The sequence below is a fragment of the Pararge aegeria genome, chromosome 9, assembly GCF_905163445.1.
Source record: "Pararge aegeria chromosome 9, ilParAegt1.1, whole genome shotgun sequence".
In the NCBI taxonomy this organism is placed as follows: Eukaryota; Metazoa; Arthropoda; class Insecta; order Lepidoptera; family Nymphalidae; genus Pararge; species Pararge aegeria.
This window is the reverse complement of record NC_053188.1, coordinates 4,678,682-4,703,625: the sequence shown is the minus strand read 5'-3', so window position 1 is coordinate 4,703,625 and position 24,944 is coordinate 4,678,682. Positions and strand designations below refer to the sequence as shown.

Below are 24,944 nucleotides of genomic sequence, written 5' to 3'. Positions count from 1 at the left end.
TTTCAGCATTTTGATAATTCTTAAAGTGTAATTTTTTTTTGTGAATAAAGTTTGTATTGAGGCACGAGCCGCTGGATCTTTTGCGTTAGTTAAATACTTATTGTATGTGAGTTTCAATAAGTATGTAACGAGGGCCTAACAGTTATTTACACAATTACACCTAAGCAATTATCACGTTTTTATATACGGTTTTCTGTTCGACGGCCGACTGGCGCAATGGGCAGTGTCCCTGCATTCTGAGTCATAGGCTATGGGTGGATTTCTACAACTGGAAAATGTTTGTGTGTTAAACATAAATAATTTTCAGTGTCTAGGTGTTTATCTGTATATCTTACTTTGGGACTAGATGACGATGTGGGTATTATCGTAGTATATTTATTATATGATGTACTGAATGTATACCTACTGTCCCAAATAAATAAATTATTAATGTCACCATTATACATTGCTAATAATGTATCTAGAAAGCCTATCGAGCTCGATATTATATGACAACAACTAATATATGTTCATATTCTAATGCTTTGTTTAGATACCTTACAAAGTGGCTTTGCACAAAGTCCACTTCCTAACATTTAAATCCGCTATTTGAATAGGCTTGCCAGTGAAATATCACCCTTATCGCTCTTCATCCAATTATCCGGATGCGAACTCAATGGGATTACTTCAACAAGATCGTGGAGGCATTGATAATGGCGTTGGACGAAACTGAACAACTGTTATGTCATTGTTTACGCGTCGTTTAAAAAAAACAAGTGAATGCGATGGGTTGGTGTTTAATGGAAATTTCTCTAAATCATAAACTAAGTGATGTATGCGAACACAGATATGAAAACAGTTTTTAGAAAGTGCAAAAGGAAATTCTTCCAGAAACACAGATACACGTCATTCTCTAATGCAACGCGCAGCCCACCTTGGCTCCTCAGCAACTCTCTACGAAGCACTCGACGACCTGGGCAGCCTGCTAAGCTTCTGGATTGAGTCGGCTGGCTGGAGTGATCCAGCGGGGAGCCGCATCAGTGAAAATACGTACAACGGACGGTTCCAGACCAACAAAGTGCGGTAATGGCCCAGGAACAGAAGAAGAAGTACTTTCATGTTATATCTCACTTGACCTTTGAAGTGTTATGGGCATACAAATATTACAGTATTGTTCACTTTATGCACCAAGAAAGTCGACAGCATTAGGAACTACATAATTACTAAAAAATATTATTTTAATTTAAAATTAAAAATACCCCTTTCGATATCCTGTACATTATTATACTAGTTGAACCGCTCATTGAATACTCATATTATATTACTTATTGAGGAAGTTGTGAAAATAAAATGCTTTTTTTTTCTTTTTTTTGCATAGCGTTGGTCTAAGGATTTGAAATTTGTCTTAGTGTCGGCGGCCATCTTGTACCGATTATAATCAAACACAGCTAAAACACTCCCTACTAATTCACCTTTCAAACGAAAAAACCATCATGGGTTCATCCGTTAGGGCGCTACGATGCCACAGACACACACACACACACACACACACACACACACACACACACACACACACACACACACACACACACACACACACACACACACACACCCAAAACACGTCCTAAAATCCTGTGCCTTTAATTACACCAGCGACGATGCCATTCAAAATTGCCACGAGTTGCTAGTTGAAATGTCCTATTTTTTCATGTTAGGTAACTACATTATTTAACACGTAGAGTACTTATTATTACCTAACAGTATTAACGTAAGCGCAGTGACGTCCCAGTGCAAACTCCCGACTCGTCCTGTTTCATCCAATTACACGAGTGTTAGCCGAATGGGATTTAACCTGTATGCAAAACGCAGTCCGTATCGGTGTTCTATAATAATACGGCAATGCACAATGCACATGGTGTTCATTAAACGCGAGTTTTTTTAAAGTGTTATTTATGGAATTATGTTTTTATATATCTGCAAGTGTTTTATTTATTTACTTCCATTCATGTCTAAACACAGTTATTTAAGCCTCTTCATGTCATAGCAACATAATAAGTTTGACCCCCATAAATAAAATTTAAAAGATTTCAGTCTGAGGATTCTAATTGGAGTTTTTACAAATTTCTAAGTCTAATTATATGAATTAGGGTATGAACTTCACTAATAAAATATTTTTCCGTTAAATAGTTTTGTGTTGAGTTGATGGGAAACTATCTTCTGGCTCGAGAACTGGGTTATGATTATTAATAAAGACTCAGAGAATTACTAGGTACAAGATGCGTCTCATGGAAGTGAGGAGTTTAGAGCTTTGACAGGCCTTGCTGTGTGCTACAATGTGGAATATGGGCTTAATACGCTGACTGTTTCCAAAATGAGGTTCAAACAACATAAACTATTATGAAATTTAAGAATTATAGAAAAAATTATGTTTTTCTTGACAATATTTCAAGAGCTATCTGCTGTACGTACGAACACGATTTTTTTCTCAAATGAAAAATATTTTAAAGTTAGACGAAAAAATGGCAAAAAGAAAAACAAATACGAAAGATTTTTTCGTCGCATTTTAGTTGCCACGTTCCGGAATTAAATCCGGTCATGTAAAACTCTTAAGTACAAACATTGAAATAAGTAATTAATAAAAGTTCTTTATTTTAATTCTCTACAAAGGTAGAACATTTTAATACATGAGTAAACTGAAAAGTGGGTCAACGAGTAAGAGCCAGTCCACACGGCGCGTTGCGTCAGCGTTGCGTCGACGCAGCGCTACCACTGCGTTGTTTTACATACAAATAACCAAGGTGTTCACACGGCGCGCTGCGTCGTCGCAACGCACACATGACGGACAGCAGCCCCCGAGACGAAGCGGGAGGGGGTTTACTCGTGCGACGTCGGAGCGTCAGCGCTCAGTTGCTTGTGCGTTGACAGAGAGGATACACGGAAGCTCATTTCGTTTTACGTTTACGTTTTTGTATTTAGTTTTATTTGCAGGGTAATTAGTTTTATTTGCAGGGTAAAATGAATACCATTGAAGAAATTGACATAGATTACTTGATTACATTGATACAGGAAAGGGAAATTATATGGGACAAGTCAAACGTAGATTTTAAAAATAAAAATTTAAAAACAAAAGCCTGGGAAGACATATCAAAAGTTTTATTTCCTGATTACGAGAATTTCACAGCTGAACGAAAAAATAAAGTTGGTGAGTTCACAGTACAGATATTTATGTTTTTTTTATTTAAGAGGGCTTTCAAGATTTTCTTGCACCGCCAATTCCGCGATCAGTACAAAATTGAGTAGTCCACTTGCAAACCACGTTATGTTAAAAAAAAAACATTTTTTATCCAATGGCGCCAATCGGTTAAGGATTTAAAATATTAACGTCAGCATTTAATATACTGTGTTAAAACTCGCTATGATAAGAATAAAATGGGATTGAAATCTCAATACTTTTGCAAAAGTCGTTATGTTGATCGGCAGTCCACTTTCAAAAATCGCTAAGTTTGTATTAACTTGCAAACGACGCTAAGTTGCGTGGTGACTTTTGCAAAAGCCGCCATCTTGAGTGCCAGTACGCATAATACTGTCGAAGTGCATGCACGCGTTGCTTTCTTCAGATACTGCAGGCTTTTAAAAACGAGGTATTTTCTATTAAAATTATCATGGAGTATCAAGAACAAGAAGTTGTTTTGGCACCAAACAGAAGAGGACGTAAAAAGATAGCTGATAAATCTACATGGAAGAGAGAACTTGAGAAGTCGAAACGGTAAGATTATTATTTTATGGTTACCTTTTGTAAATAGGATAGATACCTGGTTATTTGCTGGGGATTTTTTTGCTCTATTGTTATTTATTAATGTGCCTATCTGTTTTGTTTTAGACATATGCCTAAGGGACTGCCAGTTATACCACAATGTGTACATGGAAATTCAAAACAGGGATACAAGTGTAACGACTTAACGGTTCAAGACTACAGTAAATTTCATCGGAATTTTTATTCAACTTCAGTTAAAGTCACCCAAGATACTTTTTTATTAAAATACTGTACAGCGCAAACTCCTAAAAAAGAAGGAAAGAGAAAATCCCAGACTATATGCTATTTTATACCAAAGCACGAAAATTTGGCTGGAAGACGCCGCGTCAAATTAATTAAGGTGTGTCAAAAAGCAATGACCACAATTCTGGGAATCTCTAGGGACAGAATTCAAAGAATTTGTAAACAGCATTTAATCACGATGGCAATGCCGAAAGAAAGAAGAGGAGGTAATAGAAAGTCCAATCTGTATTCTGATCGCACAGAATCCGTAAAATCGTTTATAAAGGGACTTGAAGCTTTGGAATCACATTATGTTAGAGGAAGATCTACTGTGCAATATCTGAGCAGCGATCTAAGTATAAAAAAATTGCATAAACTTTACAACGATGACGCTCAGAATGTGTCAGTGAGATATGAATTTTTCCGACGTATCTTTAACAAGTACTTTAATTTGAGTTTTAAGTCTCCCGCTACAGATGCATGTTCTAAATGCATTCAATTAAAAGAAGTTATTAAAAGAGAACGCGACACAGCAAAAAAACAGCTGCAAATAGCTCAGCTTCGTATTCACAAGCTAAAGGCCAAATGCTTTTACACTAGCCTCAAAACACAAGGCGACAACGAAATAATTTTCTCTTTTGACTGTCAAAAGAATTTGGTTTTACCAAAAGTACCAGACCAGAGTGCCTACTTTAGCCGACAATTGTATACGTATAACTTAACAGTATGTCAAGGGCCATCTCGTGGGGCTCAAAACTGTTTAAACACATTTATTTACACGTGGTTGGAAACTGAGGCAAAGAAAGGATCTAATCAGATTGCTTCGGCGGTATTTCATCGGCTAATGAATACCAATTTTGAAGACACTGTTAGTCATATTAAATTATTTTGCGACGGTTGTGGGGGGCAAAATAAAAACTCAATCGTTTTGGGAATGTTGGCATATTGGCTAAAAACAAAAGCTCCACGTCACATCAAGAAACTTACGCTGATATTCCCTGTAGTGGGGCATTCATTTTTGCCCCCCGACCGTGTATTTGGAAATATCGAAAGAGAAATACGTCCTTTAGAAGTCATTGTGGAACCCCAGACATATTTTGATATTTTTAAAAAGTATGGTACGGTTCTCAGACTAGGCAGCGACTTCCATTTTTATGATTGGAAATCAAGCGTTAAAAACGTACTTAAGTTACCTGGATCTTGGCACTTTCAATTTAATGCCTCTAAAAGATTCTTTTTAAGAAAGGATAAAAATAATAGAATTGCCATTAAAGGGGAACCTAATTATGTATCTGAGGTAATAAATTATGGCAACGTTTGCAAAAGAGGCAAATCATTCGAAAATATTGTGCCCGTTATGATGAATGTTGGAGTTCCAGTAAAACCAGTAAAGTTAAATGATGTGCGAAATCTTTTGAAAAAACATTTCGGTGAAGATTGGGCTTCTTACGATTATTTACAATATTACAATTTTCTTCAAGAAGAACCAAATGAGACTGTTATAGAAGAGACTGATAATGAAGAAACCATAATACACGAAGAAATAGACTTAAGAGTGTAATAATAGATAAAAATTGTAATTTCTTAAGAGTAGAGGAAAATAGAAGCTTATATTTGATTATTTCAAAACTGCCTATGTTGATTGCATACAACTGCAAAACTATCTATGTTAAAAAATCTTTTGCAAAACTAGCTATGTTTAATTTTAAAATGCAAATTAAATGATTATTATGAAAGAGTGATTTTATTTGCTAACATAATTTAATTCGATGTGCTACTAAGTTCATGTAATACACAAAAAAATGCATCTTAATATCGTAATTTTAAGTCTAAACATTTTAATTAGTTTTCTCAATTAATTGCTGCATAAACTTAACGGGGTTTGAAAGTGGACTACTCAATTAATATCTCGACACTCTAAAATTTTAAAACTTAGGGAATTTAGATTAGCGTGAGTACTATTTTATTACTTAGCTCAAAACTAACCTAGACTACGCTGAGTAGGTATAAAATATTATTTTTTTACTGATCGCGGAATTGGCGGTGCAAGAAAATCTTGAAAACCCTCATAATACAATTATACCTTATTTAGCTGCCAAGGCAGAGTTCCTCTAGTCATAAAATAGGTCGCATATTGCTGTCTTATGACATTCGGTGCTGTCTGTTCTTCATGTACGGGTTGTATTGGGAGAAATTCATCAACACTTATAGCAAATTTATCTCTTTGTCTAAAACCGTCTCGATCAGCGACAAAATTGTGTAATACACAACATGCTTTTATAATGTCAGTAGCGAAGTCATAGGACACGTCTATCGGTCTGTGAAAAATGCGCCATTTGTTAGCCATAATCCCAAAAGCGCATTCGACATATCTTCTGGCTCTGCTTAGACGGTAATTGAAAACCTTTTGTTGTAAGTCGAGATTTTGACCGCCATATGGACGCATAATATGTTTGCTCAGTCCAAAAGCTTCGTCACCCACAAATACATACGGGGTTGGTATATTGCTACCAGAGAGTGGCTGGGGTTGAGGTAGTGGTAAGTTGTTGTTAATCATTAGCTCGTACAGTTTAGAATTTTGTAATATGGTTGAATCGCATTCTTTTCCGTATGCACCGATGTCGACAAATACGAATTTGTAATTTGAATCCACAATAGCTAGCAACACAATCGAAAAAAAGGCTTTATAATTAAAAAAAAGTGAGCCACTATTTGCAGGATTACACACGCGGATATGTTTGCCGTCGATGGCACCAACACATTGAGGAAAATTTGCCTTTACATCAAAACCCCTCGCTATTGTTTGGAAACTTTCAGTTGTCAGTTCAGGGATGTTGTCTCGAAGAAGATTGGTCCATATAGCACGACAAACTCTTTGTATTATATATGCAATAGTAGATTTTCCCCGTTTGAATTTGAAATGTAAATCAGTTATTGAATTTCCACTTCCTAGGTATCTGAAAAGAAAATAATTATTATAATATGCATTTATGAGATAGATAGATACCCGAAAAAAAATACTGACATATTCAGACATCGATAGCAAATAACTTTCTCTATGTAACCAATTAATTCTGGAATCGCGAAAAAAATAGCAGCTGTTGCATACATTTTGATTCAGTAGGTATTGCTTTTTGTATGTAACAGCTGTTATATTTTCACGATTCCAGAGTCGGTCACATAGTGTTTGTTAACGATATCTGAATATGTCATTAAATTTTATCGAGAAATTCACTATGTATAAATTATTAAATCATGTTTACTATTGGTTTTGCAGGTAATGATTTAATAAAAAAATGGAGAAGTGTAAAAGATAATTACTTCAGATATTCAAAAAAATTAAAAGAAGCATCAAAATCGGGCTCGGGCGCTACGAAACTGAAGAAGTATCATTTATACAATCAACTCCTTTTTTTGAGAAAAGTGGAACAAAATGCCACCGAATCTAGCTTAGACTCGCCTAGAGAAATCAACAATGAATCTACGTCTACAAATGATGACATTACCACAGACAACACTCCGCGCTATGTTCCAGTCGCGCGCAAAAGGGCAATGCAAATGGATGAGTTTGAAAGAGAAGGACTAAAACTTCTCAAGGAGCCGGAAAATCGCCATATGTCCTTTTTCAGAGCTATATTGCCATCTATTCAAGAATTTTCCGACCGAGAAACTCTCCGTTTCCAAAGTAAAGTTATACAAATTATAGATGAAATGCGGTATGGACAAACATCATCATATGTGAGTGGCCCATCAACGTCTCACCAACCACCATATGGGTATCAAACAGCAAATTTTCAAAGTACATACATTTCTGATTTTAATAATTCAATTACATCTCCAGAAACATCTCAAGCAAGTGAAGAAACTGAATACGATTTTTCTAATTTGTAATTACTGGATGATATCTCTCTTAAATAATGTCTAAATTTAAAATTATGACAATTGCTGATTATTTGTGAGTTGATTACTAATTAAACAAACCAAAAAAACTGTTATATTTTTATTACTTAAATATATTTATATAGTTACCTTAAAGTGATTCCCAGCATTTCTACTGGTTCCACTGGATTCCTCATATTAGTATAGTTTTTTCGTATGTGTGGTTCTAAGGACTTCAATAAACATTCGAAGCTGGATACACTCATTCTAAAAAAATTATAAAACTTCTTTTCGTCTAATAGCAACTCCCGATATTCTAAAAAAAAAAACTGTCCATCACGATTTCTTAATGAAATGAAAGGACTGATCCAGTACCGTCTTGTGATCTTGCGTCGATTTCGGCGGTGACGTAGTAATAGGAGCAATGCTAGACGTCTTTTCCGATCCATGATTTGCTATAGACTGACTGCGAATTTTTTTCAAAATACTTGCCGCAACTGTGCGTCGCCGCTGCGCCGACGGAACGTTGACTGCGTCATAGTAACGCTGCAGCGCCCGTGTGGCCGGCTATGCGTCAAAATATTTGCGTTGCGACGACGCAACGCAACGCAACGCGCCGTGTGGACGGAGCTTAATTGCTTTAGTTTATATCTAGCGACCATCCAGCTTTCTCTAATGAAGAAACATATACAAGGCACTGAGTCATTTAATTTCTAGAAAGGTACCCTTCACTATTTAATGGCCAACATGATTTAGATAATGTAAAGGCAATTATTTATTGGTTTTCTCTTACGTTCAATCACCAACAAATATTGTATATTGTACCTATATTGCATATTGCAAGCTTACATAACAAATTTTTTATCATTATCATCATCGTTTTCAGCCTATTAAAGTCCCACTGCTGCCTTCTGCCACCGCTCTTCTCCTTCTCTATCATACTCCCATAGGAGAGCATGGGATAGAAAGCTCAGCTGCCAAAATGTGGACTGGTAGGTTTTAAAAAGTATTTTCATGACCCTGAAATCCTAACTGAAAGCCGACATCGACTTAACACTGTCGTGACATTGTCTATTGGCTAGGTCCCCGACTGCTGAGGCCAGAAAGGGTCCTGTCTCGTCCCGCACTCAACGCGCGATTGCCCCCTCTCGACGGACCTCTGTATAACTATATACCCATCGCATACCAATTACCACATCAAATCGAAGCCGACTGTAAAAGAGTCCAAGGAAATTTACTTTTGGAGGATAATTGATATCAGGCCGTGATTGCATTCTACACAGAAGGCTTATATGGCAATATTTTTTTACATTAACTGCGCTCTAACTGAAACTTGGAAAAGTGATCTTAATATCGTGCGGCATCAAGAAAATTGTTGTAATTATTACAAATATTAGACCATAAAACCACGAGCTGCCCACACGTCATACCTTTCGCTTCATAAGTGCCTGAAATAGGCCGACATGAATAAAGACTCTTTGAATTTAAATTTGAATTTGACTTCTCAGCAACTGAACGCTTACCACTTGTCGATACCGCATTGACTATGCGCTAACATGATAAGAGTCGAGTTGTAGACTGGTTGACGACGCATTGATCACTCGTTGACGACTTATAGTCGACCAGACGCCGGATCCACCGTCTAGTTAACTAACTACAGTTTGACGCTGAATCGTAATTAGAAGCAGTTGAACCGTTGCGTCCTCTTCGTACGCAATTGTTTAATCGCTGATTCTTCGCTAGTGATCGAGTAGCTACCTAATAGATTCATAAAAAAAAAATTAACGAAAGAAACATTGACTTACACAGAACAGGCAATGCGGGCGAGAGAAAGTTTATACATATAAGTTTACATAATACCAATAAAGAGGATTTATTTTAATTACAATCTATAGCATAGATAAAAGTGGGTACATAAATCAAACCAAGCAGGATGTGTTTAATATGAAATTATGAAAAAACAATAATAAAGCTGAAGGTATTTTTTTTTTGCCTGAACACGTAAATCTCTAGAACTACCAGTCTGATTTGAAAGACATGTATTCTCGCGAAAGATTATAGGCAATACGAAAAATAAACTCCAGGACCCTTAGGGGTTAGGCAACTACTTAGTACGCAGTGGGTCGTAGAATAAAAGTTTATATGTGACAAATTTAATCATTAGAATTTGTAAGCCGATAATAAGGCCGGATACCGGTAGTGAGACAAATAAATCCATTGATATAAGTACAAATGTTACTTATGTCAAAGTAAATATATATGTTAGCATAGCGAGCAATTCATATAATATATATCCCAAACAAAAATGCCTGATATAATGTTGATAATAACTGTAAGCTATGCAGGCACGCTCAACTGAAAATGCTTTCATAACGAAGTCACTCGAGTCACATAAAGGCTTTTAATTCAAACGTTAATGGCTCAGCGCGGTTCGGGACAGGCCGCGTAAGCGATTCTGTTAAAACTAATAACTACCTATATATAGAAATCTAATTGGAATAACAAGTTGATCGATGTTTTTTCAAGAAAACTTGGAAAGTTTTTAATAAGATAAACATATAAAAAAAAAATGTTTGGTATCGCGTTTTTCTATAAAAAAAACTCTTGGTACCTTGGCCCTGAGTTAGGAATTGCACGTATAGAAGACAGCCAAGGTTAGTGCAACTTACATGTGATAATAGTCTTAAAGCCCGCCAATCCGTTAATGCGCAGCGTGGTCTAAACTCTGTATCCATTAATCGTTAGAGGAGAACTGTATCCAGCAACGGAACATTAATAGCCTGAATGTTTTCTCTTTGAAATAGCTATTAAAAAAAAACTCGTGAGGAAGTAATGCTTCTGTGGCGTTAATAATCACAATGGTTTTTTTAAGCATTTAAATAAATTTTATCTGAGTTAAACACTAGACCAATTATCTACAGATCAACACGGATATAAAACGCGGCAAGTTACGATATCGTTGCAGTCTTATTCATGTTCCAAGACGAATTCCTATTTCAAAAATTACGCGGCTAATGACACAAATCAAGTCGATTGGGTTCTTAGTTAGAGTTCAAAGTAAGGACAAACAAACAAACAAACGTACTATCGCATTTATCTTATACTAATATATAAAGCTGAAGAGTTTGTTTACTTGAATGCGATGATCTCAGGAAGTACTGGTCCGATTTGAAAAAATAATTCGGTGTTGGATATCCCATTTATCGAGTAAGGCTTTAATATATCAACACGTTAAGACTAATAGGAGCATAGCAACAATAAATAATGTTTCAAAATAGGGGTTTGTTTTTCCTTTCGAGCGTCCGCTGCGTAAACGGTTAAAGTTTCTATAAAATCATGTAGCTATGACAAAGCCATTAAAAGTTCTAAAAAAAGGCCGCGACAGCATATGAATATCTTTTAAGGTTGACTTAAACGCGGACGAAGTCGCGAGGGAGTGCTAGTAATATCATGGATTTAAAAAGTTATTTCAGGAGAGGGTTTACGAAGGGCGTTAATATATGCACACTCTCCTCACACTCAATCTAAGAATCAGATAATAGTGGACCTAAAATAATTGACTTAACCTCAATGTTAGAGTCATCAATAAAAGAAAATTCTGGAAAACCCACTGTGACCCATTTTCTGTCAATGTAACTAAACTAATGGATATGTTTCGACAGTTGATTGATAAATAGTCTTGAATTCAGTACATCCCGATGTATTTGGGTCAACAAACTTACCTTTCGCACTGCTACTCGCAGAATCGATTACCGTGACAGACAATTTATTCGCGTATACGTATCTGGGTATGACATGCTTACTGTGTCTTTTTCAGGAATTAAGTTTCAGCAGTTATTGATTGAGACTATAAGTGGACTGTAGCTGGTTAACTTTTCTCTCTCTTAAAATGTCATCCATTCCATTACTTTTTAATAGTATCTTAAGAGCACACTTCAAACAAAAAAAATACGGTAACATGTTTTACATTATAAGGCTTTGTCTTTATGATGCTTTGTGTCAAAATTACAAAATACTGCTACATCAAAAAATAATGTACAAGAAATTCAGTTACATAAAATCTAATAAAAATCTACCACAATAAGTGTCCGGTATTTTGCATACCTATAGTTATCGTAATTTATAATGCTGAATCTATGAAGATTTTTTTTTAATCTTTATATTTGGGACTTTTATCCAACACGGATATGCCAGCCCCATCATCCCTTAAGTAATTAGGTAAATAACAAAAAACTTAATTATTACAAAAATACCTACTAGAATCTACAGATATAATATAATACTTCCAAATTAGCGGACCAGGCAGACATCATTATGCCCAGTAAAGCAGCGTCACTCACCGAAGCCCATTGGAATCTAGTCACAAAATCGGTCGAGCTGTTTGGGAGGAGTTAGGCGACAAACACACGTACACATGTGTTTTAGTTGCTTTCTGACAGTTTAAACCTTCCCTAGACTTCCAGGTATATTTTCATTTTCGACTTTTAGTGAGATTAACGAACAACATTTCATTTTTATATACAGCGTGTAAATAAAAACCAAAAGAATACTTCAGAGTTATTAGAAGTACATATTGCCTTCGAGACTTATATGTGAAACTGAAACGCTAAGTTTTGAGTAAACCATTGCCATAGTTTACACTGAAAGAGATCAGATACAGCCTCTACTATCACATGCAAGATTAAAATCAAGTGACTCCTCTCCCTTTATTAGGTACGCATCGCGTAGCTTAGATACTATGCACGTTTCGGTATTTTATCTTCAATAGGGTTGACCCTTTGAGAATGTAATCAAAGTGTTAAAGAAAGATCATAATTACCTTTTTTCTGCTCGATAGTCTGCGGCGGCGGCGTGACGGGTGACTGGACCCGGGACTGCAGTGACGCCAAAAGTTTCCGCTTGTGGTTGCACAACTTGGTCAGCTCAGCACCCGCAGCCACTTGGTACGGCTTGCTTACCACCTGTGGGGAAAACAAAATTTTCATAAAGTTGTTTGTCTAACAGACAGAATAAATTCTTAGTCATCATCATCATCCTTAATGTTTGACTGCTGAGCGCAGACCTCTCTAGGAGAGAGAAATGCAGGTCTTCAATAACATTCCATCATTATTATATTCATACAATCATCATTCATCTTCATCACAAAGCTAACTGGTTACTGCGGCGGTCCCTACATTACCAACCTAGATGGCACCACACGATACTGCATCGCGTTTGCGAATTTTTTACAAATAATCACCATATGTAAAACTTCTAAACAATGGTTTGACCTCGGTCCCTGAGCTCGTCAATCGCTCGGAGGTAGAACTTCCTATTGTTACGGTCGAGTCCCTATAGTGCCCTATAGTTCCCTTACAGTTACGATTATTATTTATCACGTGTATTCGATAATTTTCGACACCACTGTAAAAAACATAAAGTTCTATTTGGTAGTAAGATTTTTTTGAAGAGAATAGCCCAATCTAGCCATTTCTTGTTTATAAATTTTGTAAAGCCTGGCTAAGCCGTTTTTTTAACTTCCTAAACAAATAGTAATATAATTTATATGAGAAATACTGTATGTATGTTATGGTAAAATTACCGGTAATTTTTCTTGTTTTTTACTGCATGTTAGGACTTGAATGCAATCTCAACTGGTGGCCTAATACTTCTATTCTCGGCATCGTACCGGAACGCTAACCGCTAAAATTAGGAAATTTTAAAATAGCCCTTGCTGGGAATCGAGCTCGGGACAGCCAGCTCCCAAGACCACAGCTCAGCTCTGCGCACGGGAAGTCAACAAAAAGATACAACAAAGTTACAACTTCATTTGGCAGAATTCGAAAGACAAATGGCTTGCTACAGCAAAATATTCGTGTTTCCACTTGACATTACCATTTGTCAAACAGATCGCCCAGCGTCCAATATCTGCAGTCAACAGGCGCATTGTTGGAAGTGTGATCGGGCCGGCCATACATTACGGATGGTCGCTCTCTGTGCATGGTCGCACACAGAAATTGCGACGTCCTTTCTGACACAGCCATTTCATACGGATATTAGGTGAAACTGGAGTTAGTGCGCGTTGTATGCATTTTTGCATATTAATGATATTTTATTCATCGACGTAGAAAACAACAACCCTTCTCTGCTCTGCGTCTACTAGCATCTACTGCGTCCACCAACCCGTCCACCCAGCATGCAGATGATTATGGGAAAACCCTCTCGTTGGCCTTCACTCCAGCAGTGGAATCAAATTTTTTCTGCCGTGCTGCCTCGTCTTGCGAACTTCCACGCGATGTGTAAAAACGCACATGAGGCCGCTGCTTCTTGGCATTCCCATATATATTTGATTCAGTTCTAGCAGAGTCACGCGTCACGCGTCATGCCAGATGGCAACACTTGCAAGGTGTCCTGTTATTTTGTCTGCAATTCCCAATACAAGTGGGAAGCCTTGTTTTTAAAATGGAACGGGACGCGACTCATCCGAAAAAATACGAATTAAGAGCCTCGTCCTTTTTCAAGTCGATTTAAAAACTGAAAATATACACACAAGAGTTAATTAACAAAAACGCGTTGTAGAAGGTGTGATCACGCTCGCCATACATTACGGATGAGCGCGTACTGTGCATCGTCGCACATACAAATTGCACCCGCGCTGCTGCTGACACAGCTGTTGCGTACTTTATTAAGGCATTACACGATTAAAATAAAAATAAAACATAATCTATCTATTTCTATACTAATATTAAAAAAGGAAGATTTTATTGATAATTTTTTGGACCGAATAGGCTTCATAACATAACAATTTTAATTTTTTTTAGTTTAGGAACAAAGACGTGCCGCTAAGCGATTTAGCGTTCCGGTACGATGTCGCGTAGGAACCCATTAGGGTATGGGTTTAATATAACTGCCATGCCCCTACAGTACATCCACTATTGTTAGAAGCCGGCAGTGACCAGCCAGCAGTTTTTAAAAGTTGAAATCTTACAACATTTTATTTAATCTTGTCTGCAGAAAAAAAGCTGAGCCATTTGGCTCCATACATATATTTCAGTAGCAATCAAAAATATTGATGCATAGTTTTCGTACAAACCTAATGCAGTTGACTGTGCAGTTTGTTTTCAGTTAAGATAAAATGTTTAGAAAAACTTTACCAACACTGCAATTTTACAGCTAGTGTGCAGTTCTAATGCAAACATGAATGTAAACTATACTTTTCAAATATTGCACTAATTGAAGAGTTCAATTTATATATCCAAAGATCTAAACATATTTTTATAGATAATATATACTTTTTGAATGATTTGGTGCTTCTTAACCGCGCCCGTATGAGCTGATCCCTTTAAATTTTTTCAAGCACAAATAGGTATTCCAATTCCCTAGGAAGGCTATTTATCGTCAACTTTAGGAGCGGAGTAAACGAAGTAATAGCGCTGGCGGGCGGCGGGTTGGATATATAGTGTGGAAAAGCTGACGAAAGTTTGTATGGGAAAATTTACTTAGCAGACGTTGCACACGAATGATACCATTATGGACACATAACCGCCCCCCTATAGCAGGGGACATTTAGTTTGTTTAAGGGATTTCTTAAAATTTTTGCAGCTTCACATATTAATCATCGTCTTCATTATCAATGCATTAACGGCTCCCTACTGGGCATGGATAATCTCTCAGTAAATCAGTTTCAGACCGTCGTTTCGTCCATAACGCTGGCTAAGTGCGGACTGTTAGAATTAACTTGTCCCTGAGAACATTATGGAGAACTCGTGAATGAGAATGCGTGTTACCTCACGATGTTTTCCTTCATCATTAAAGCCTCTTTACCAAGGAATCTTCTTTTTTTTAGGCGTTACTTAATTAGACATTGTCTTGCTCGTCGTTAGTGAAAACGGACATTAGACTCCTTAAGTCAATTAATGAAGGAGAGTTAGCTTTAACAAACCAAATCTGGCAATGATCAGCCAACCCTCTGCACTTGTTTAGACACGTCAAACAACTGCCGGGAACGATTGTTGCTTGCACTTGCATTGCGTTTGTTTGCGGGCTCACTTTAAACGCTTTTGTGGTTTACGCCATTCGCTCCTTGAAATTACTTACTTAACCTAACAATGTTATTGTGTACGGACTACGTGCAAATATTCAATATAAATGAAAGGAGCCTGTGCTTACACGTATATTTATATTATTAACAACACTTTAAAAAATAGAATATTTGGCATATAAACATGACTGAAACCTCATCCACTTTTACTTACGAGTAGCAGGTTTCGTTAGGAGCATAGATTTTTACTTTGATAACGTACATACTATTATATCCTCCGTTATCAAAGTAAAAATTAAACAGACTGTATTCAGATGTACTTACCTACATATGGGTCAGCAGGATCTGAGAGGTGAAAGGATTTAAATGATTCTTCTAATATTACATTTGCGCTCTTGTCGATTGAAAAAATGTACCTGGCTAAGTTTGTTGTGGGCTCTTCTTATATCAGGGCGCGTTTGGAATTCTCGTTGCTTTTGGTTTAAGTTGTCGAACGAAGTTATCACCATACCCTTACAATTTGAAGAAATAAATTTTGAATTTGAATTTATGGAAAAAATCTCTGAGGTGACAACTATTGGTGAACGATTGATGTATGCCTAGGAATCTCCTTAGATTACGCATTACTTATTTATGTAATGTTTCTTTGTTCGTCGTTAGTCCAAATGGGTTAAATCAGTTAGAGAATAGACAAGACAAACAAAGAACAGAAAAGAGCACAAGAATATATGTAATAATAGAGGCGCATCAATGAAAGCTGCTTCAATAAAAACAATAAATAAATGCATATTTATAGTTACTAAATTATGCGTAAGGTATTAACTATATGTTACGTATTAACTTACAACGAAAAATTCGGGGGCGTGGAATGCTTTTTAGGAAACGCACGATGATGCATCAAACTTTTAAGGGTTCCTAGGCTGGCGAGAAACCTTACAAAATAAATGGGATCATTGACCGCGACGCGATAATTCAAAGAAAAGGAAATGCTTCTTTTTATTCGCAAGTTCAAAAGTACAAGAATTAAAATACTGCAGCGGCATTTTGTCGCATTATGATATAACAAGTGCATTCGAAAAGCATACTTATTATGAGAGTAGTAACGTTGATATATTTGTAGCTTGATTTAAGAGCCGCACCACTTATTCTTTTAAAATCAACTGACAGGAAGCTTGGGCAGAACGTTATTGGACTTCACTTTCTTGTACGTATTTAATGAGCTGCCATTTTTATTTTACAACGTTTTTCAATAAAATATTGGCTTTGTAAAGGCAGAAGATTAAATTTTTAATCAACGGGAGAAATATGTTTAAAAATATTTGCTCCCGACAGATCTCTTCTGTGATGAACGGAAAATAAATAACCATTTTTTATCACCAATTTTTTTTTTGAGCTCGCTTTTAACTCTGAGTAATCGTAATGTTACCCACAACGTGTTGTAATTATTAATAGTTTCATAGAACAATTACACGTATTTCTATGAAAAATGTCCTGGACGCATATTCCTACTAAATTTTCTTCGAAAAACTTAATTATGCCTTCCAAATCAGAATCCATTGTTAGGAATGAGAAAAATTGTAAATGATGTGTTGTGACACATCATTACGTAACTTAGAACTTGCTAAGTCCACAAAATTCTGCTCTACGACTAAGCTAAGCATTGGCTTGGTCTTAGGTTGGCTTCCAATGAAAGTAAATGCTAAAGTATTACGTCTATTTAAGTGAATGTAATGCTTAGAACAGATGCTAAGCACTTGTTCACAGCATGACATAAGCCATCGCTTAGCCACGAGTATTTATCTGGGCCTTATTTATCGGGCTTTTGACCGCTTGAGCAAATTCACCTCCTTCATAATTTTAGTTCCGTTGCTTACTTGCTGCACGTGGAAACTCCTTTCCCGTGGTGAGCAAACCCATAATGTTGCATATCAATTAATCAATGTACATATACTTTTACACTTGAAAAAATAAAACAGTTATTTAGAAAATGTAAACACGCGTGGGCTAGGCTATTTGCATATATTTATGTAAATTATCAAATAAACTGAAGTAAATTGGTTCAGCAGCCTAATTAATAGTCCGGCCATGCATCGATACGCGTAACAATGCATAATTCAGCGTCGGAATGTATCTATTAATTTGCTGGATTCACCGGCGTGTCATGTTCAGAGCGAAGGCGTGTCTGCCGTAACGTCCATCAGGTTGATTGTTTCCGTATAATGACAATTTACCTCCCTCGTTCCACCCCTTTCCATCCCACTCCTCGTCTCGAAATTGCTATCAATATGACGTTAATCAACTCAGTCCAATCGAGGCGTTGGCTTAAAGCATGCAGTTTTACTTACACAAATCATTTCACGCTGTTTAACCCCCTTATAACGCTCGTTCCAGTTACAATTTCCTGTACAATTATGTGGGTCATTTTTAAAGTAGGTAAGTGATCAAAATTTTGACAAAGTTCTTTTTTAGGCATTATAATTTGTAGAAAATTAAAGTTCACTATTAGTAGAGTTTTTTGTGACAGAGCTAGTCCGGGAACGTATTACCGCCATGCCTATTTCTGCCGCCAAGAATTACTGTGACTGATGCACATAAGGCCTAAAACCTACGTCTTAGGTTTCTATTAGTAATTCCAAGAGATTGTACTCAATGTAAACGTAATTCCTGTTCAAAGCTTAGCATCATTCAAGATAATAGAGCAAAGACATTTTACAAAACTATTTTGGTACTGGTACTTCAGAAGGTACAGTTATATGATATCATAAGTAAATTTTGTTTGCTCAATTTCGGCGCCTCGTGCTACAGTTAGCGATTCACTCCACCACGTGTCACGTCTGCTATGACCTCGAGCTCATGCGCTTTACTCAACTTATTTTTCGGCTGCGCTCAGGGTTTATTAAAAAAACTGCAGTGACATGCCGAGTCGGGACCATTTTGTTTCTGCTACTAATTTGTTTGTGCATAGGATTAGGTTTAACCAGTTAAATTCGATCTTATCTTTAGGCGACGAATGTGTAAAAGACGCAAAGGTGTCTTCATCCTATATTTCAAATAATAATCAACAATAAATGAAATTGTTTGTCTGATCATATTCTAAGCTAAATTGAAATTTATCACAGCAATCGAAGTTAAAATTTCTACTTTAAGTACTTTTAATTTCTCAAAGCCTTACCCTACTTTGTTTACAACCTCTCAAACCTTGTATAAGGAATATGGATCCGAACAGGTAAAAATAAAAACTGTCAATGATTTTGGATATATATAAACTTGTTGTTTGATACTTATATACTTGTATTTATTAAGATTTTTTTAGAGAATCTCTGTCTGTAAAAGATTTCTTTGCCACGAAACATTAATTTGGTTTTATATGTTTGTGTTATTTTTCAACACTTTGTAGGTATGCACATAATAAAAATTTGACATTGTCATAGTTACACTTTTTATTAATTTAATTGTATTTGCAATTAAATGGTGGTGAAAAATGCTACCAAATTTATTTTTATCATAAGAAAAGAGAAAACAAATTAAATTTAATGGTGGTAAAACACTCCCTATGCCTTTAAAAGGGTTAGTGGTTAAAAAAAATATTGTTGAATTTGCTCTATTTTATATTTTCCAACGACTGTGCTTCCTATTTAACTTCAAAATTTGTAGTCGTAAATTGGCTGGATCACTCTGGCAATTGTCACCAAACTGTACGTAAATAGGATTAGACACCTAATTTACAGTCTGCGCGCAGTGTGCATCGATACGTTAGTGGTGCAACAATGTATTATTCAGTAAGGGAATGTATCTATTAATTAGTGGGAGCTATCAGAGCGTCATGCGAACGGCGAGGCGTTTCTGCTGTGATGTCCATCAGCGTCTATTGTTTCCGCGTATTGCTTATCCACTAAGTATATGCGGTAGTGGGTAGCGGGAGATATTTCCATCATTTCAACCAATAGGATCGCATATCAGCTTTTGTTGCGACGCGAAGTTTTTATTTATCTTATGGGACAGTTATTTGTAAAGTGGATAAATAAATAAAATTCTGATGACTATAATTTGATACATGCAAAATATTTTACATTTTTTTTCTTAGCATTCTTACAAATTTGCATTTTATGGCGAAGTGAATACCCTGGTGGAGGCAATTTGGTAATTTATCACTTCTTAATTTTCTGTGGTCTGATGGGAGGCTTCGGTTACGGCTAGTTACAAACCTACTGACAAAGATGTGCGACCAAGCGATTTAACGTTCCAGTATAATACCGCGTAGCAACCGATTAAGAGTAGGAATGGATTTACTATTACTGCTAAGCGGGTCCCTTAACGGGTTAGCCCGTCACCATCTTAGACTGTATGATCACTATCCACCAAGTAAGATTGCAGTCAAGATCAATTTTCTGTCTTCGTACCCAGTACCTACCTACTCAAGAGTTAACTTGACGAAGAAGTTAAAAAAAAAACATTTTATTTCAACTCTTATTTGGCTGGCCGTGCGTTTTGTCACGTCACGTCTGTATAATATACAGGGACGTTTCACAACAGATGTCATTGTTTCAAAAGTGTTACGAGGTCGAGGTAAGGCTTTATGAATTATGATTTCTGCGTTTCTCTATTTATAAGCAAGACGTTACTGCAAGAGGACACTCGAATGAGGAGCCACTGGTATTTAAGTAATTTAACAATGGAGTAATACATAAAACCACTCAAGTAAGATACAGATCTACTATCTAAAATCTAAACTATAAAAATAATAATATTATACTTTCCAAATCTACACGATTCAATATAATCTCGAAAGGTCCGACTAAATGTATTTTTTTTTTCTATCAAATGTTATAATTATTGACCTATTATTAGCGCCCTTTTGACTAGATCAATATACAAGCTCAAAGTATTTTGTACTTTTACAAAGGCGATCTTATTTACCTAAGTGTAAACAAGTGATAAAAAAACAAGAAAGAGAGGGAGGAATTAAGTTCAAAAAGACATTAAAGTAATAACAAGGAAAATAAAATTATCAACTGTTGCATCAGAACCACCCAAAAGCGAATGCGAGGGAAGCGGAAGCCGCAGCGATTTTGGCTATGTCGAAAATATATTCTAATTCATTTCCATCAACTGTTTCAAACCTGCATTAAATGTTTTAAATTTTAATAATCAATTAATAGTGTCACTATTTTCATGAACTAAACATAGTTCGAAAATTAATCTAGATTTACTGTTGATAGTGTTGCCCAAATGCAAGAACAAGACGAGACTTAGCCAGTCTTGGTCTTGGTCTTGCGCCAATACACCTGGTCTTGGTCTTGGTCTTGGTCTTGCGCTCCCAGTCTTGGTCTTGGTCTTGGTCTTGCAGCAAGAGTCTTGCAAGTCTTGCAATTACCTATTAGTCTATTACTATTTATTAAAGTTTACTTTAAATCTTAGAAAAACGTATTAGAATTGGAACATTGTGAGCTTGAATTAACATAGCCATAGTAAAGATCAAGCAGATTAATAAATAACTGAAGATTTGATAAGAAATTCGAAAAATCAACTGACCTATATGTCGTTTTCCATGGAAGTAACTGTTTCTTAATAAACATTTATGATTTATAAGCTTACATTTGCTAAAACATGTAAAAAAACAAATTAATTACAATAACTTGACTGTATTTTAAAGAACAATACTTATCTGTCTAGAAAGAGATTGAACCCTCAACTTATAAGAAATTTAATAAAAGAGTTTTACGATTTATCATTTATTTGAATAAAAAATAAAATACAACACAAATCAACAGCTTTATCATTAGGTTATGATACTTTATATCAATTCTTTTGACCAAGAATTAATACAAAGTAACCATCTGGCTGACTCATCACTTAACCTATTTCTATGTTTTCTAATTACTAATGATGCTTTAGAAAATAACCTCTCAGCAGGTACTGAAGTTGCAGGTATTGAGAGAAAATCACGGGCCATTTTCGATAAAATCGGATACTCTGTCTCATGCGTCCTCCACCAATCTAAAATCACCAATCTGAAACTTATTTATTCTTTGGAACACCTGTGGGTACTCTTAAAATTCGAAATTATTTTGCATGAATAGTGTCAAATGTTATGATTTCGGCGCGGCGGCAACGATTGTTTTAGATTTCAAAAGAAGCCGCCGGCGCGTGTATCATAACCATGTACTTCCGAAAAGCGGCAAATTTCTTTGAGAAGTAAGTACAAAACCTTTGATGCCGCATTATCAAAGTGCCGATGGTTAAAACATAACTATGCATGCACTCAGTTTGATTTTAATAGATATTTTTTTATTCGCTATGTTTATGGTATTAGTCGTAATGCGCATAGGTCCAGTTTTTCATATTCTTTGATATAGTTTTTTGCGTCTCATAGAATTCCTAAGCGTACCTACCTACCTATACACCGAACTGTTACACCTAACTACTCCGTGAAATAGCGCTAAGTCCTAGCTGCAAGACGCAAGAGTCTTGCAGGCTATGTCTTGTTCTTGCTCAAGTCTTGCACGGTCAGTCTTGGTCTTGGTCTTGCTAAAAATACGCGGTCTTGTTCTGGGTCTTGGTCTTGCAAAAACGCAAGAACAAGACCAAGACTGCAAGACCAAGACTGAATTTGGGCAACACTAACTGTTAATCGTACAGTTAATCTATCCGATCCACAGTATTTCTGCAGAGGTTGCCAATGTTAGACTATAAAAAAGTAGTCTTGTTTAACATCTTCATTAACTCTACAAACTCCGCGATTGCGTTAATCTTGTTAATGCGTTTGTAGAGCACTAATTGAACAAAGTAGGTACGTACAGTTTACCGATACTCTATATTTTTCCATAATGAAGTGGGCAAAGCTAACATTATAATCAAGACTGTTGTGCAAAATAAAGTAATCTACATCGGAAACTTAAAAAAAAATATATAACGAACTGTTCCAAAATGTGCAAATTACAATTTCTTTTTTAATTGACAACAAATTGCAAAACCTGCCACTAAAAGAGAAAAATCTTCCATGATACCAGTAAACTAACGGAATTAATACACTTTAATAAAAACATAGGTAACGGATTATTCTTTGGGAACTTAAAAAATACCAACTTTAGAAGTGTCCCGATACATTTCAGCATGTGTCTGTTACACAAGTTAACACTACACGCGCCACAATAAAATGTGTTTTGAACACAGGTTCCCAAAGAAAGTGATATGACTCGTTAGCAACTCACAAAATACTTCTACCTTAGGTAGGTACGTCGAACAAAAAGCAAGCAAGTGATAAATAACGATAAATATTAAATACTAAAGGAAATATAGTAGCTATACAATAAAGTTCAATAATTAAAAGTAAGTACAATAATTAAAAGTTGGTTGGTTCTAGATTCTATTGCCACTTTCCAACAACAATATCAGACTAACTACGTTGGCAATGAAGGTATGCCAAAACTATTCCAAATTAAAATGTCAGCACAAGTCTATCAATACAAGACTTTTTTTAGAGTTTAAATAATTGACAGAGCAAGCAGGTGATTGAAAGTGGAAAACCGTGGTATTTTAACTGAGCATCACAACACGTCATTCAACGAGCTTTCCATCAACCTGAAGGGGAGTGTGTGTGTGTGTGTGTGTGTCAAGTGTCTGTTATTACACCGGCAACCATTAAGACCAAAACACAGCATTGCAAGGAAGCTGCACTCGCTTGTATAAGGATGGATCACAATAATTTAATCATTTAAATTGAAATTAAAAACAAAAGGTAAAAAAACACTCCAGCAAATTTATTACCGAGGTTATTTTACAGATCATTTCACTAATGAAATACTCCGAGCCCTGTCCATCGCCAAGTGTATCAGTGGTCTGGTAAAAAAGTTTGACCATTTTTCGGAACCTAAGGCAATGTGCACTAGATTACTTCATCACATTACTTAAAATCTATAGATTACCAGCCCACATATGCGAACCCCCGTTGCTCTCAACCCATGCTTTGAGAAGCACTGCATTAGAGACAGTTGGCAGGACATGGTCCGCCAAATCGATGGCGAGATAGGGGCCCGAGGCGGCTTACACTACCTTTTGTTTATTGACCATTGTGAGATATACCGATGCCCGAAGAATGGAGCAATATACAATGAGGCATATCGCATGAGAGCTCCTTCAGATTGTAAATTGTAATTTCCTTATCCACTGGGTATCATCGACGTACTGTTAAATATCTTAGGCAATGAGTGAGATAATTAATGTATTATTAGTGGTAAAGAAAATGTGTTATTTTTGGTAGATGCTTGCTTCCCGAGTAAGCCGAAAGTTAAACATAGTTTTATTAAAATGTAATATACTAGCGATTTATATCTCATTGTGTAGAATAAAACAAAGTCGCTCACGATGTTTGTACGCTTAGACCTTCTTAATTACGAAACGAATTTAAATACACTTTTCAGAAATATATTATTGAGTGATTCAAGTGAGAGGTTAATATGCAGTAAACTTGCATATTATAGGAAAGAAAAGCTAAGAAATTACAAAATTTGTAATGTGATGTACACATTAGTATCTACGTTACAACCGTGCGAAGTCGGGGCGGAAATTAATAAAAGATAAATAATAATAACGTAGTTACGTATCTGCTAGAATTCATCACACTTATCACCTTATCAAAATAAGACATTGATAAAACTAATTTGTGGGGAGTGTTTTCTGCAGACAGACAGTTAGTACATAATCGTGTTTGCACGAGCAGCGTTAGGAATTGCTCGGTCTAGGTTATGTTTAGCAGTCGTCTCCAGCATAATCCGTCTTCCAATGTATTGATTCTCTTCTTCTCCATATTATTTTCCCTAATATTACTTTAAACACATAAATTATGAGAAACTGAACGTTATGGGAACACCGAACATCTCACACCCTGCATTTAATTATTATCATCAACATATAAACTGAGTGCAAATTTGAACCAAATCCGTTAACTCATCCTGGTTCGAAAGGGAAACAATCATCCAAGCTTAATATTAGTAAGATTTTAATATTATTGGGAACTATTTTAAAAATTAA

At 36.0% G+C, this 24,944-nt stretch overlaps 3 protein-coding genes across 6 annotated transcripts in view; 1 reads left to right on the top strand and 2 right to left on the bottom strand.

The window, feature by feature from the left end:
• LOC120626126 overlaps positions 1 to 24,944 on the bottom strand; it is a 112,858-nt gene that overhangs the window by 38,309 nt on the left and 49,605 nt on the right. For all 3 annotated transcript variants that reach the window (XR_005658840.1, XM_039893405.1, XM_039893406.1), the window contains exon 3: positions 12,714 to 12,855. Coding sequence is in view for 2 of the 3 variants with exons in the window: in XM_039893405.1 (XP_039749339.1) it covers positions 12,714 to 12,855 (142 nt within the window). In the remaining variant the exon portion in view is untranslated. The remainder of the gene's footprint in view (positions 1 to 12,713; positions 12,856 to 24,944) is intronic.
• LOC120626129 lies at positions 2,696 to 8,009 on the top strand. The gene is made up of 2 exons (XM_039893409.1): positions 2,696 to 3,181; positions 7,293 to 8,009. The coding sequence occupies exons 1-2, from the start codon at positions 2,995 to 2,997 to the stop codon at positions 7,904 to 7,906; spliced, it is 801 nt and encodes a 266-aa protein (XP_039749343.1). The 5' UTR covers positions 2,696 to 2,994; the 3' UTR covers positions 7,907 to 8,009.
• Positions 3,463 to 8,456, bottom strand: LOC120626128 (protein ALP1-like). 2 transcript variants are annotated; one of them, XM_039893408.1, is made up of 3 exons: positions 8,387 to 8,456; positions 8,045 to 8,161; positions 3,463 to 6,972 (listed from the first exon to the last, which is right to left on the bottom strand). In XM_039893408.1, exons 1-3 carry the CDS (start codon positions 8,431 to 8,433, stop codon positions 6,093 to 6,095), a joined length of 1,044 nt encoding a protein of 347 aa, XP_039749342.1. In that variant the 5' UTR covers positions 8,434 to 8,456; the 3' UTR covers positions 3,463 to 6,092. The 2 variants fall into 2 exon arrangements, with proteins under 2 accessions (XP_039749342.1, XP_039749341.1); XM_039893407.1 differs by lacking the exon at positions 8,387 to 8,456 and having other exon boundaries at positions 8,045 to 8,364.

Excerpts from the sequence above, each read along its gene's own strand:
- LOC120626129 (XM_039893409.1), top strand. The coding sequence starts at position 2,995 with ATGAATACCATTGAAGAAATTGACATAGATTACTTGATTACATTGATA. Across the intron at positions 3,182-7,292 it reads TGAACGAAAAAATAAAGTTG|GTAATGATTTAATAAAAAAA; the intron begins GTGAGTTCACAG and ends TTGGTTTTGCAG.
- LOC120626128 (XM_039893407.1), bottom strand. The coding sequence starts at position 8,343 with ATGGATCGGAAAAGACGTCTAGCATTGCTCCTATTACTACGTCACCGC. Across the intron at positions 6,973-8,044 it reads ATGCTGGGAATCACTTTAAG|ATACCTAGGAAGTGGAAATT; the intron begins GTAACTATATAA and ends TTTTCTTTTCAG.